The sequence below is a fragment of the Odontesthes bonariensis genome, chromosome 7 (genome assembly GCF_027942865.1).
Source record: "Odontesthes bonariensis isolate fOdoBon6 chromosome 7, fOdoBon6.hap1, whole genome shotgun sequence".
Classification (NCBI taxonomy): Eukaryota; Metazoa; Chordata; class Actinopteri; order Atheriniformes; family Atherinopsidae; genus Odontesthes; species Odontesthes bonariensis.
This window is the reverse complement of record NC_134512.1, coordinates 32,410,514-32,425,412: the sequence shown is the minus strand read 5'-3', so window position 1 is coordinate 32,425,412 and position 14,899 is coordinate 32,410,514. Positions and strand designations below refer to the sequence as shown.

General features: G+C 40.7%; 1 protein-coding gene across 1 annotated transcript in view; it reads left to right on the top strand.

The window, feature by feature from the left end:
- ldhd (lactate dehydrogenase D) overlaps positions 1-14,899 on the top strand; it is a 79,102-nt gene that overhangs the window by 62,015 nt on the left and 2,188 nt on the right. Inside the window, exons 2-10 of the mRNA XM_075470580.1 lie at positions 2,542-2,654; positions 4,369-4,510; positions 5,811-5,952; positions 6,204-6,363; positions 6,889-7,088; positions 7,683-7,811; positions 9,780-9,907; positions 12,415-12,505; positions 13,092-13,203. Coding sequence (XP_075326695.1) covers positions 2,542-2,654; positions 4,369-4,510; positions 5,811-5,952; positions 6,204-6,363; positions 6,889-7,088; positions 7,683-7,811; positions 9,780-9,907; positions 12,415-12,505; positions 13,092-13,203 — 1,217 coding nt within the window. The remainder of the gene's footprint in view (positions 1-2,541; positions 2,655-4,368; positions 4,511-5,810; positions 5,953-6,203; positions 6,364-6,888; positions 7,089-7,682; positions 7,812-9,779; positions 9,908-12,414; positions 12,506-13,091; positions 13,204-14,899) is intronic.

The following is a 14,899-nucleotide window of genomic DNA, read 5'->3' as shown; positions in this document are numbered from 1 at the left end:
ACAGACAACATGACTGCTGATGCGATAGCACAGAAAATATTGGAAGTTGTCGCACCTTTTGAACTAGATCCTAGCCTTTGCGTTGGTTTTGGGTTTGATGGTGCATCGGTAATGTCTGGGCATAAGGGGGGTGTCCAAGCCATCCTTAGGGGCACGTTTCAAAACGCCGTCTACGTGCACTGTCACTCCCATAGGTTAAACCTCGTCCTGTCATCTGTGGCCCGGACATCGCTGGATGCCTCAACCTTTTTCGACTCTCTCAACACCTTGCACACCTTCATGTGCGGCAGCGAACGTCATGCCCGCTTCCTCAACGCGCAAAGAGAGATGCGGCCCGATCAGAGGTCACTGGAATTGGAGCGAGGGTGTGACACTAGGTGGGATTCAAGATCTGCTGCAGTGACAAAAGTTTTCATTTTGTATGATGTTATCGTGGAGGTTCTGGCACAGTACGCAGAAGAGGGGGGGCAGAGTGAGATTGAGGCACAGTCACTCCTTCAGCAGATCAGAACAAAAAAGTTCATATTCCTCCTTGTATTTTTCAAACAGTTGTTCAGTAAATCAGACTTCACGTCTAAAAGCCTCCAGTCTATCTCCACATCAGTGACAGACACGGTTGATTTGATCGAGAACCTCAAACAAGAACTGACAGACATTCGCTCCGGTGACTGTGCGTTCTTACAGATGCTGGAAACAACAAATAAGATGATGGAGGATCATGGTGTCGAGAATTGGGATGTACCCAGTTTGCCGTCCCGCTCAAGAAAGCTCCCAGGCCGATTTGAGGGAAGTTTTGTCACATGCACGTTGGGGAAATCTACAAGGGTGAGGAGTGACAGTGACCTGCGCAACATTTCCAACGCCCTAATAGACTGCCAACTTAATGAACTGAACACTCGATTCCACAGTGACACTTATGGCCTCATGGCATCTGCGGCAATCCTGAGGTCCCCTGGCCTTGATACAAATGACACCACCTTGGCCACTATAGCGAACTCTCTCAATGATGCTGCGAAGCGCTTCCACATAACGATATCAGAGTCGGAGCTCGCAGTGTTTGTGCAACTCATAGAGAGGAAGAAAAAAAGGGGAGAACTTCTCAAAAGTCTTCTTGAAGTGATGGACATATGTAATGAGGACGTTTTTCCGAATATTCATGCTTTCTTAAAAGCTCTGATAACACTACCAATGACATCCTGTACAGTTGAACGCGTCTTTTCCAGTGTCAACCGGATTAAAACGCCAAATAGGAGCACCATGCTTACTTCTCGCCTTATGTCCCTCTGTCTGTTGACATTTGAGAGAGAGCTTACGGTAACTCTCGACTTCGATGAAATCATTGACATTTTCAAGAGCAAGCCCCGTCGACTGCTCCTGTAGGCTAATTTCGGAGCCTAATTGAATGAATGGATAAGCCTATTCTGCGCTGTCTTCTTCCCATGACTATTTTCATGTTTGGCAATATTCTAATCTTGCCTGTTGGTGCAAAAATATGATTGTCATTTGAAGAGATCTTTTCCAAAACGCTATAAAGCCATTTTTGAAAACATAAAAAAAGTAATTTTATTTAGTTGTGTATTTCCGGTAATATCAATCTAAAAATATATATATTTATGAAAATGCAAGGTGGATATAGCGTTTTGGAAAAGAGCTTTTCATTTTGTCTACCCAGTTCGTTTTTAGCCTGATAAGTTAGCCATAGTGGCTTCTGAAATGCTTCTTGTTTTTGCAATGCAGCAAAGCAAACTTTTATAATGTTGTGCTTGATCCAATATGCGTTTTTGGCTGTTATCTTCCGATGAGCGTGAATTAGCGGTCGCTATTGTTGGCCTAGTTATTATTTCGTAGTAGCCTAGATACATTTTAATGTATCTTCTCTCTGTAAGCCAAAATCAGAAATGAATGTTGTATAAAATCTTCTTTTGTTCTTTTGGAGCATGTTGTGACGGATGACGTTGGCCAAGTTCTCTGTGCCCGATGGTTTGAACTGTCGGGCAGTGTTGATATATAAGCCTTTTGTTAATTTAAAAGAATTAAACACAGTTGTGAAATATTCAGCCTCATGTTATACGAGCAGAACTTAAATATGTTTTAGGGAAATATTCCTGACCATTTTTACTATAGGCCTCAGGTCTGAGATGCGCTAAAGCCATGTTAGGTGTGTAATGGAGATTCCAAAGCGCTCTTTTTGCTCAGAACCAAGGAGAGCGATCGCGGATCCGCACCGACACTTTTCACAATGCATCAAAATATTTAAAGAGCAAGCTATTAAAATATCTCTTATTATCTATCAAAGATAATATGACAATATATTTGCCAGTCATTTTTTATTAGGTTAAACAGTGATTTGATTTTTTATTATTATTATTTAAGGCCCACCCACAATTGGTCTGGCCCATCTAAAACTGAAATCCTGGCGCCGTGCCTGGTACAAATACTGTCTTTAGCAGCTTTATCTCAATGATGGTGTACAGTGTTAGATTTATTTGACCCCTCCCTTTAATGACATGCTGTCCTATGTGTGTGATTTTCTGTGTGCAGAGGGCAGCTGTGGACAGGGTTCTCTCTGAATTCAGATTTATAAGCGGCGAGGACGGCGTCTCATTGGGTGAAGCTGTCAGACAACAACATGGGAAAGATGAGTCTGTGCACAGGTCAGTCTGTTACTGTTACCTTTTTCATGGTATTGCTGCTTTGAGTTCAATACAAATATTCAAACACAACATGTTATTCTCAGGTAGATAAGAGCGGATTTGTGAAAGAAATACTCAACATGGTCACAGCAGTCATGTGACATTTGTTTGGCCATTGGGGATCATTTTTCAGCAATTTTTTAAGCTGTATAATGTAAAAGACCCTTTTTTACAGTATTGCCAGGTTTCATTGTCCTCCTTGGGATGATGTAAATGCTCAATGGCTCAAGAAAGTTTATTATTTAAGAGTATTCATACATTTTCCCTGTGTTACTTTTTTCCATCATGGAGTTTGTAAAACTATTTGTAGGTTAGTGCCTTTATTACCCAGCTAACATGGATAAATAAACACAAATGCATTAATGAAGAGGTTAAAGAGACCCCACAGGTACTTTAAACTTTACTCATATAAAACCTTTCCTACAGGCATGTAGATCAAAGTGCTTTTCAGAAAACTGACAGTAAATTCAAACACTAGACAAAATTCAAGTCAATACCAAGTCAGTTCAAACTATAAAAGAAATTGTTTGAAAATGATTTGCAAAAAAATATATGAAAATAGGAAAAAGTAGAACTGTTGATAATTCAGAGCAGAAAATAACCACATCAAGGAGAAAGGCATCTAGAGAGGGATGGCTTTTTCTTTTTCTTTAGAACATACCCTGATCCTACAGTATTCACTCTCCTGTTGCTCTTTTATGGGTTACCAAAACTTTGTCAAGATAATGTCTTGCTCTTGTGCTGCTAAACGCAAGGAATGAACCAAAAATAAGACTTCTGTGTGGAAGGAGGAGTGTCGGTCTAATCTTGAGACTGGTTATAGACCAATAAAGAACCATAATATGAAACAGCTTTTCACTGAAATCACCAGAAGATGGCAGCTGCGAGTTGAGCAAATAGATGAGCTGAGGAATCGAAGGATAAGGGATTTGGACCGTTATCCTTCGTTTGCTCAACTCATTTATTTGCATCTATTGCATCATCTGACTGATGTTTTGTTTCAGAACACAGTTGCTTTTAATTATTTCTGAAAGAGAAGCGTTAAATTAGTCTGAAAAAAAGTGCATATTTACTTTTAATTCAGTTTACAGTGTAGGATTAACTTCTGAGGCTGAGTTGTGGATTAGAAAACCAAAACATTGAGTTAAGTTTGGCGAACAAAGCAGCACAGTGCAAAGTGAAACCGAGAATTTACTGTGGGTTTGGGATCTCTTTAACATTTCGCATTGCCATACCTAAAAAAATCCCCTGTATTAGTTATTAAAATTGATCCTGGCACCATTTTTAGACGGTTGCAGCTCAATAAAGAGGCTGCATGACACTGGTAAAGGTACAAACTTAGTATTAGTTTGTTATCACATTTTAACTTCCATTTTTGCTGAATATCTTAAATCTTGAATCTCATTCTGGTCTGGTGATGGGAAAGAGTAGTTTTATTTATTATTAGAGAAACATATTGAATTTTATCAGCTTGTACAGAAAGAATGTTAACCTGATTATTTGGTTTTATGTCCTTTTAACTTTATCTCTTTACATTTTTCGAGGGGGGGGCCAGTTAATGCCGCTTTACAAGAACTGTACAATCCCACTGATTATTAATTTGTTTTTAAATTAAGGATTTAACAACTAAATAAATTAGATACATATGAAGAGTGTTTTGCACTGCTGTCCCCAGATGTTGTCCCCCAGATGTGGTGGTGTTTCCACGCTGTGTGGAGGAGGTCAGCGCTCTGGCCAGGGTCTGCCACAACCACAACCTTCCCATCATCCCCTTCGGCACCGGGACCGGCTTGGAGGGAGGGGTCGGTGCTGTAAAGGTGGGTCTACGTGTCGATATTTGTGCAGAAATATACACTTTCTTTGAAATAACAGCTATAAACAGGATTGTGTGTGCATGCTTTTTGGGTTTTACCCACAGAAACATCCTACAGGTCCTCCTCTACCTCTCTTACCTATGGTGTGCCACAAGGTTTTGTTTTGGGACCTTTATTGTTTCTGTTATATCTGCTCCCTCTTCCATGTTGAGCACTTTTAAGGACATTTCCTTTCACTGCTATGCAGATGACATTCAGCTGTATCTCTTATAAGCCCCAAGATGTTTCCCACCTACAGATCTTTCATAGGTGCTTAGACTTTATTAAAAGATGGCTGGCTGACAACTTTTTCCAACTTAATGAAGAGAAAGCCGATGTCCTTGTTTGTGCCCCTGACAGATTAGTGTCTGAGGTCATGAAAACTTTTAAGTCTCAAACTTAGCTCGAATGGTCCCATACAAATAACATTTTTACTTTACTTGTATAAGAATATTAAATTTATGCAATTTTACAGTGAAAATAAAAAAACAAGGAGGTCCTGTCCAGAGGTTGCTCTAGACTTTTTTGTTGTCCGTCATTTTGACTGACAGGGTCATAAAAATCCCGTCATAATCTATTTTTACCCTTCGCTTTCATTTTAAAAATGATAATAATGACAAATTCAATAGCATTTAATTTTTTATTCATTTTTAATTGATATTCAGTCCGAAGAAGCTAAACAGAGAATCCACACGGTGCCATCACACATCAGGCAGATGTATAGCCTGTATAACTTTTTCTCCGCAGTGACAAAACTACTGACTGTGGCCCCAGTAGCTACATATAAACAATGAAATTAAACAATTGCACTCAAAATATGAACAGTTCACCTGCTGTGGCCTGAACGCACAGTCTCACACCTTCCACCTGGTCCGCATGGACATGAATTGCGTGCCCGCTTGTGCATAATCAAATGTCTCGAGTGGGATTGCTGCAGAGGCTGTTGTCATGAGGTTTTGGACTTTTACAACGGACAGATTTCTCATGGCTGTTTTTATGTTGTTCTGGAGGCTGAACATCATCGTTATTGGGCTTATTGAAGAAACTTCGGACACAGTGAAGCCAACGAGGTCATGCATCAAGAGAGAAAATAGCTAATTAATATGCTCACTCGCCACCAAGTGGTCAGGGCTGTGAATTGCAATCTGTCAAAATGACTGATGGCCTTCAGATTTTTCCGTCACTGTTTTAAAAAAACGGTCAACAACGGAAAATATATGGTTAACGCGACCCCTGTTCCTGTATGTTGGTTTTCTTTCCTTAGGGTGGTGTGTGCTTCAGTTTAAGGAACATGGACCAGATCCTGGATCTCCACCCAGAGGACTTTGATGTGACGGTGGAGCCCGGTGTGACCCGGAAAACCCTTAATGCCTATCTGCGAGACACCGGCCTCTGGTTCCCTGTGGGTCAGTCATGTTTTCAATACCACAGTTACAAATGTATCACTGTCACTGGAGAGAGTCAAAAATCCAATGCAGTGGAGTTTATTCAGGAAAAAGGAATAAACCAGAGTCCGTATTTCACAGTTTCAATGCACAGCTTTTATTCGCTCAATTTCTGCCTCTTTTTTGTGCCCAGCAACAATTACACCAAACCTGAAAATAACTGGTCAAACTCTGGTGATGTGTTGTTTTTCCTTTGTTTTGGTTTGTATCAGATCCTGGAGCTGATGCCTCTCTGTGCGGCATGGCTGCCACCAGTGCGTCCGGTACGAACGCAGTGCGTTACGGGACTATGAGGGAAAACGTTATGAACTTAGAGGTGGTGTTGGCTGACGGGACCATCATTCACACGGCCGGGAAAGGCCGACGTCCCCGGTATGCGTCTGCCGTCAGAAAAACACTTATCTTTGGAAGACCGAAGCTGTAATAATCCTGAATCGATTTTTTATTTTTTTTAAAAGGTTAAAATAAAAAGTTTATGTGATTAGGGAGATTGATTTATATAAAAAATACTCTTGTAGAAATAAATCAGTTATGAAGGAACCTAAATTAGATAATAGAATGAATGAATAGATCAGTACAGTGTAAAGGAAAATTATTCAGAAATACAGGAGTAACAAATGAACAAAGAAAGAAATAAAATATATTCCTTTGATAAAAATGATTTATTAGAAAACTGAGGGGTAAAGTAAATAGATGGCAACATTAACACAAGATTAAATTAACGTAGTTTAAAAATGTTTACGATTATTTATGCATAGATTATTTTTTTCAATTTAATTTTAGTTGAATTTCTAATGACATAAACAACATTTTCTTTTTAGCCATTTTTGTATTTGGGTATTTATTTCGGATTATGGCAGTTTCAGTCCTCCATACTTTTTTTATTTCTGTCTCCAGGAAGACTGCAGCCGGCTACAACCTCACAAACCTGTTTGTGGGTTCAGAGGGCACCTTGGGGATCATCACCAAGACCACGCTACGTCTGTACGGCATCCCAGAGGCTATGGTGTCTGCCGTCTGCTCCTTTCCCTCCGTCCAGGCAGCTGTAGACAGCACCGTGCAGATTCTACAGGCTGGAGTCCCCATTGCTCGCATCGGTAAGGAAGGAACAAGGAAAACTTTATGTTTTTGTCTTAATTCACTGTTTTATCCTCGTCATTCCCTAAATTGCAAAACTGCTCAAGTCTGAAGGTTTGTATGTGAGGAGAAGATGAATGAAGAGAAGCTAAAGCTGGAAAATATGATCTCTCCTGTTAGTTCTGGTGAAATAAATAATGTTTAATGAATGATTTGGACAAAAAAATGTAAGTAATACAACGGTAAAGGTGTAGGCTGTACGATATCATTATATTGTTGTCATAGAAATAAAAAAGTGGTGCCCTGCCAGTGTTTTCACATTATGTGGACACTGGCCCTGAGGCCTCATGTAAGATAAAACTGGAACAGAGGACTGAAGGAGGAAGAGAAACCAACAAGCAAGAGATTAAACTCTATTGATTCCTTTTAGATAATAGGTTCCTGCAGCGAAAGATAATAGAATCCAGGATGGAGGGGTATGTTCTGAAGTTAGCTTTGTAAATAGATCAATATCCCATAATAACAGCTGGGAAAAAAACGCAAAACCGACCTGTTTAGCTGCGTCACGCTCACCCTCCTCCTGTTTGTCCTGTTTGTGGCCGTGTGTTATCCAGAGTTTTTGGATGATGTGATGATCGATGCGTGCAACAGGTTCAGCTCCCTGTCCTACCCCGTGAGCCCGACTCTGTTCCTGGAGTTCCACGGCTCAGAACGAAGCCTCGAAGAACAAGTCAGCACAACTGGTACGGGAGCACGCCGAAATTTGTTTGTTTCCCAGGATCTTCACACCCTTTTCTGCTTAAGATATTCAGCATTTCGTGTTTAAAAGTCTGAAGAAGCAGATATTTTACCTTCCTCTAGAAGAGGCATTGAAAGCTATTAAAAATAGTTGAATTTTATTTGAAAGGGCCTTGAATATTTTCCTGGTTGTGAGTTTTTTTTAAATTAGAGGATGTCGAGAGATGAATTCAACAAATGTCATCGGTGATTGTCGTCAAATCTAACAGTTTTAAGGGTTTTAAGCCTATGAATCCAGTCAATAAGAGTCAATAATCAATATCTCTGGGTATATAACCATATGAAAATGACATCATCATGCTAACAGTAACTGTTTAAGTTTACAAGGTAAATTTAAGAGACCCGACAGCAAGTTAAAAGGCTGTAAAAGCTTCACAGGCCTTGAAGGGCACCTCTGGATTTTTACACTCTGGAAATACTTTGTGTACAGTCTGGAGTCAAATCCACTTGACCGATAAGATGTTTAATAAATCGAGGCAGTGGAGGGAACGAGGAACTGGAACACACAGAGCTGTAACTGTAATTGGTGCTTTTCCGTTCACTGGTTTTAATCAGAGAAATACAGAAAAGGAAGCTGGACACCAAGATCCCATCATGTTTTATTCAGTTTCTTCTCTGTAATAAGTTAACTGCTGATTTCCCTGAGTTATGGTTACAATTTTGCTTTGTATCATACAGGAAGATGGTTGGTTTCTTGATTCATGAATCTGTTGCTTTTGATAATTTATTTTTGTCTGAATGTGTTCGTAAAACCTCAACTCAACCAGTCATTGAGTACAGCCGCGGCCGCTGTATTTGGGCAGGATGGGCAGAGCCCCGCCTTCCACACCCCAACCTTTCTTTTATAGATAAAATATAGATAATTATAAATTATAGATAAAATATTTATTTCAACTTCAATCACAGTGGGAACCGTATTACACCATATTGTGGCTTGTGACGGACTTTGCGAGTGGAATCTGTTTTTATTTTCGCTGAAATATAGCCTACCTCCAGTGTGGCTGCTTAACGTTAGATCTATGGCCACTGGCCAGGGCAGATGCCTGGCTGCTCTCAGCTAAGCCCGGCCCCGCCGAACTCTCGAGCACATTCTACCAATCAGAATCACTGTAGGCCCCTACGTAGCATAATATCATGTTACATTTAGCGCGCCTGTATAGATGCTATTGGGGCAGGTGTATGATCTGCCCTGGACATGGAAAGGACTCAAAGGGTTTAAGAAATATATTACTCCGCCCATCTAGCCAGTGGGAACTTCAATGCCGCCAAATTCCCCTACAAACTTGTTGGATAAAACGGATAACTATGTCGGATTTGATGAAGGATATTGGCTGTTTAATCCAGATTCACGTTTGTGGTAGGTAAAGATTTTACTTTATAGTTGCTATCTTACAAAGTTTAAGTGATTGTGAACGAAGTCTTTGCAAAATGGGAAACTGGGAGTGATTTAATGAAATATCTTAGCTTGATGAGCAAAGCAATGTTGAGACAGTAAACAATGTGTTGACAGCTTCGTACATGTACAGTAGGTTACTTGTCTGCTAGCTTTGGTTGGAGCACTGTCGGTGTGTGTGACATGAAGCATTTTTCGGAAAAGGCAAAAAAACACGAGTCCAGCAAGGCGCATCTGAATTGTGCCATGAAATTAGCCATGCAATGCTCTGCGACAAGTTTCCCTCTAAGTGAAACGTAGGCAGTATTAATTCCTTTCACAAACGTTCTCTTCGCTCATTTTCACGTGGCTTTTGTGTTTGTTGTATGGCAGACTTTTATGCGAGTGCGCACCCCCCGCAGTGTTGAAACAGGGACTGAATTAGCAGATCAAATCAACCCAGTTAATGTAGATTATTCTGTATTATCAAAATCACCGGTATTCTGATCAAAACACTTCTGGTCTGTCTGTATTTCTGAAGAGGAAATCACTCAGAGTAACGAAGGCTCAGACTTTCAGTGGGCTCGAGATGCGGAAACACGGAATCGGTTGTGGAAAGCTCGTCATGACGCCTGGTACGCTGCGCAGGCTCTCAGACCGGGCTGCAAGGTAAACAAGACGAGGCCTCTCGTACACTCTTATACTGTTAAAAGCTAAAATAGATCAAGAAGGTGTTTGCAGAATCAGGAGAGATTTATATACAGAGGTAAACTGAGCTACTTAACCAGTGAATGAGTTTTATTCTGAGTCCCCGTTTGTAGTTACTGTGCTTTGACATAGATATTTCATTCAGTGGATTTAATTTAAATCAATATTTTGAGCAAACAGCAGCAATAAATAACACAAACACTTCCCTACTCGTGTAGAACCAGGTGAGGTAAATGCTCACAGGAGACTGGTTTTCACTCTCTAAACATGAACTTTAGGACCATTCCATTATCAGTAATTATAATGATGTAATAAAAGTTATAGTATGGCACCGCTCCAGTGGCAGCCTGCTGAATAACTCTGGATATGTTACTCTGGATACTTTCTAATGTTCTTTTTCTGTGAAAACATATTGTTGAAACATAATGTTGTGCTGCTAGAATGATTTCTGCTGGTGAATCTGGCATTTTTTTTAAACATATATTATGATTTGGGGTGGGAATCTTTTGGCACATAATATTAATTTATTTTAAAACAGAAAATAAAATACCTCAGACAAAAAGATAAATAAAATTATACATAAACATTTCTGTACCAGCAGCTCTCACAAAATATCACTTGTGGACCTCGAAACATCCATCCATCCATCCATCCATCCATCCATCCATCCATCCATCCATCAATCCATTTTCTATACCTGCTTAATCCAATTTTAGGCTCGCGGGGGGGGCTGGAGCCTATCCCAGCTGTCAACAGCCACCCTTTTTCACATTTAAATCAAAAATTTACATTTCAAATAAAGTCAGTGACATATCTTCGAGATGGGATGTTGTCTTTTGGCTCCCAAGTGCGCACAGAAGCCCAAAATACAGTCGTAAATCCTTCGGAATAAAAGTTTTAAGGGATTCTGTAATTCGCTTCGGTTTTTCCGAGTTAGCGGGAAACTTTGACGTTGCTTCCTTGATGGTCTTCTGGTACCTGCTACCAAGGTCAGTTGTGTAGGATGAGCTGTGCATAATATAATGCATAATAATAGTGCATAACAATAGTATAACCTGCGTGTGAGGATGTTTTATTACACGCCCGACATTTGACAAAAATCTAACGCCATATCAGGGGACCAAAAAAATCATTTAGAGAGTAAGACTGATAAGACAGTTGCTGTTTCACCTCACATTCACGTAAGCAACCATCTCCATTCTCAGCATAACTGCTCGCATACTCACATTTACAGGATGTAAATAATAGAAACACTCTAAAATATGGGGTGAATAAAAGAGGTTAGCTTTTGGTTGACCTTATGATCACGACAGAAAAAGTGGTTGGCTGTGTTCGAAACCACCTACTACATACTTGAAAACGGCATACTCATTCGATCAGACAGTATGCAGAGCGTTTATACACAGTGCACTTGGCTCCTGCCCAAGCCGAAATCAGCCGGCCTGAAGCTGGTTTCGCTTAAGCTCTATACTCTGTAAACTTTAGCAACATTTGAAACATTTTCAGGCGAGAAAGTAGTCGTTTAGATCCCCAACGTGTTGAAAACCTGACAAAATACCGGCTATTTACAATTTTGTTCCCACAAATTCGGCGCTACTAAAGCTAGCCGCAGCGAGCAACGCACTTCCGGTTATTTTCACAAAATGAAATACCCGTTGCCTTTTATCATAGGGAAAGCCATTACGATACAATTGGTGCTTTTGTTTTGAAAACAGGAAGTGAACCTACCCTCGTTGTAGCTAGCTTGAAACTGCCGTTTTGACAGGAAATGACGAACTGCGACGTCAAGTTACGTTGCATCTTGGGTAGTTTGAGTATGAGTAGTAACCTCATGATGCATACCCAACATTTCGGCGAATCTAGTATGCATCCGGGAACTTAAAAAAAGTTAAAGTTAGTAGGAGTAGTAGGAGTAGTGGGAGAAGTAGGCGGTTTCGAACACAGCCGTTGTTTTGTATTTTTTTTGGTATGTGAGGCTTTTTGTATGTAAGAAATTGACTAAACAAAATATCACAAGTTAGTTTACACACCCCCTACTGGTCACCTATATATTGCAGCGTCCATACGTTGATTTTCTCAGGAAGTGCACAGCTGACGCACCAAACGAAAGTAGGATACACGAGGTGGCCATGATAAACACATGTACGTGTAGTTAACAGCAACCCGGTAAAACGGTATTATATCATGACTCACTGCTGCTGTGGAAAAAAATGTAGAACCATTAAAGCTGAACTTCTTTTAGTTGCACTATGTTGGATGTGTTGCCTTTTACTGGTGAGGACTTGTGTGATAAGTTACAGCTACACAAACAGCGTTAGCTCTCTGAGGCACTTCTGTGTCACACTCTGTTAAGCATTTAAACCCTGAAAATTGTAAAAGACAAGCACTTGATGCCTTTCCAATACTTACCTAACCTCTTTGTGTGTGTGTGTGTGTGTGTGTGTGTGTGTGTGTGTGTGTGTGTGTAGGCGTACTCCACAGATGTGTGTGTTCCACTGTCTCGACTTCCTCAGATCATCGTAGAGACAAAGGAGGACCTGATTGGGAGCAGGCTAACAGGTCAGGGAACAATATTATATACAATATGTTTACCTGGGACTGATATTCACTGACTGCAGATCATTGATGGCACTCAACAATCTCTTAGTCCTTAATCCTTCGTCTTTAATACAAGTTACAACAGAACAGTCCAAATCTACATGTTTACCCTGTTATATAAACGACACAATATATAAAGCTGATAACAAATCAATAACTAAGAACAAGACCGGAGAAGCACCAAAGAGAGACTACCAACAAAAAGACATATGAAGACGACAGCAAAAATCGTACTAAAAACAGATGATTAAATAATTCACAAGACCTAGATAGAAAGCTGAAACAAACCAAGACAAGAAAATCCAAACTTACTTCCATAAAATTCCACAAACCATGACATTGTTATCAATAATGTGAGAAACTCGATCCGAGAGAATCTGTTTTTATGTAGCCTTCGACTGGTCGTATCAGTTGTTGAACTTCATTTTGTTCAGTGGTGCCCCAAAACAAAAGCTTGCAAACAAAAAGACACCAGATGCTCATCAACAGGAAGCCAGAAAGAAAACGAAGCCCCACTGTGATGAGTGTGAATGTTTTCTGCCTTCAGGTCCCATCGCAGGTCATGTGGGTGACGGTAACTTCCACTGTCTGATGGTGGTGGATCCCAGTGACCCAGACGAGCTGCACAGGGTCCACCTGTTCACCGAGAGGCTGGCGAGGTAACTCCAATTCAATTCATTTGAATTTTATTTACATCGTGCCAAATTACAACAAATGTCATCTCAAGACACTTCAAAGATACAGCCCAATTAAAGCCAGTTAGAATCCAATTAATGGTAATACATAGCCTGGCTGACGCGTCCACATCTCGATGAGATGGTGGTCTGGGAACTAGGTGTGCATTTTCTCGTATTTGAGGCGTGGTTTACGAATGCCTAGAGCCGTTTATTGGGCGATACGAATGTCTATCAAATGGCGTCTGGTTCTTCCCATGCTGCTTTGCGCGCGATTTATAGCCAATTGTATCACTTATACCAGATGACGTATGTAGAGCGACAGAAATTTGACGAGGAAGAAGGCGATGAAATCTTTCAACGCCAAACGTTGCTCTTTTTTAAAAGAGGCATTAAAAGGCTGCATTGAACGGTAACGTTGTATCCGCTGCCATGTTGGATTAACACAAGCTTCGGTGTCGCGCTTAGACGTCGTCATCGTCTTGCTGCCCCCCCCCCCCCCCCCCCCCCCCCCCCACATTCTGTGATTGGTTCCCTAACTCAGGCAAAAATAAGGGCGGTGGTTTCCAGGCTGACTTTGCAGTGAGAATGAAATCGCGCGCAAAGCAGCATGGGAATTCCCAGGCTAGGTAATACAATCAAATCCAGTTAATTAAATTGGTCCAATTCAGTTTAAAAAAAAGTAGCCTAGCTAAAGAAACCAACAGATTGCATAGAAACTCCTCTTCGATCCAATTCCCCGGTCCTGAGCGTGCAAGAGGCGACTTTGGGAAGAAAAAACTCCCTTTTAACAGGAAGAAACCATCACAACCAGAACTAGGAAGGGCGGCCGTCTGCCTCAACCGGCAAGGGTTCGAGAGGAAAGAGGGGACAACAAGCACCATAACACCAGGCCAGGGATACCTGCTGGGAAAGAGAAACACAAGTTAATGACACCAATGATGTCAGATGTACATTATATATCCTCAAAGTTCACATTAACACAATGTTTGTACACTTTAAACCAGAAGTTTACACACACACCTCAGAAAAAGACACAAAAGTAATTAAATCCGTGGAAACCTTTTCTGTTTGAGGTCAGTAAGGCTCTCCTTTCTGTATTTGTTAAATGCCAGAATAAAGACATTATTATTTTTTTTATTACCAAAGTCAGAAGTTCGCGTACACTGAGTTTAGTGCGTCTTTAAACAACATGGAGACTTCCAGATGGTTCTGGCCTGAGCTTTCGAAGCTTCTGATAGGTTAATTGACACTGTTTGAGTTAATTGGTGACACAATAAACTTTGTTATTATTGGGTGCTCGGTCTCCACCACCAAACACGACTCCAGCCTGACACGGTAGGAACCATTTCCCAGACTTATTCATGGTCTGAGTTTTTGTCCTTTGGCTTTTCGGGCTTCCTTTGCCGGCAGTTTGATTCTCGTTCTGTAGTTCCTGACATTTGGTTTTATTTTGAAGTGTTGCCGTGGACATCCTGTTTCACACCTGGCTCTGATGGCCCTCACCTGCTGTTCATTGTTGTAATTTCCCCCTCGGTATATATTCTTCTGGTTTTCCTTTGCTGTTTGCCAGTTCATTGGTGTCTTTTCGATGCTTTTGATTGTTTCCTCTTTTGTTTCGTTCTTGTAAGGCTCCTTTAATAGTTTGCTTTATCCTGCCTGGCAGCACCAAGCCTCATGA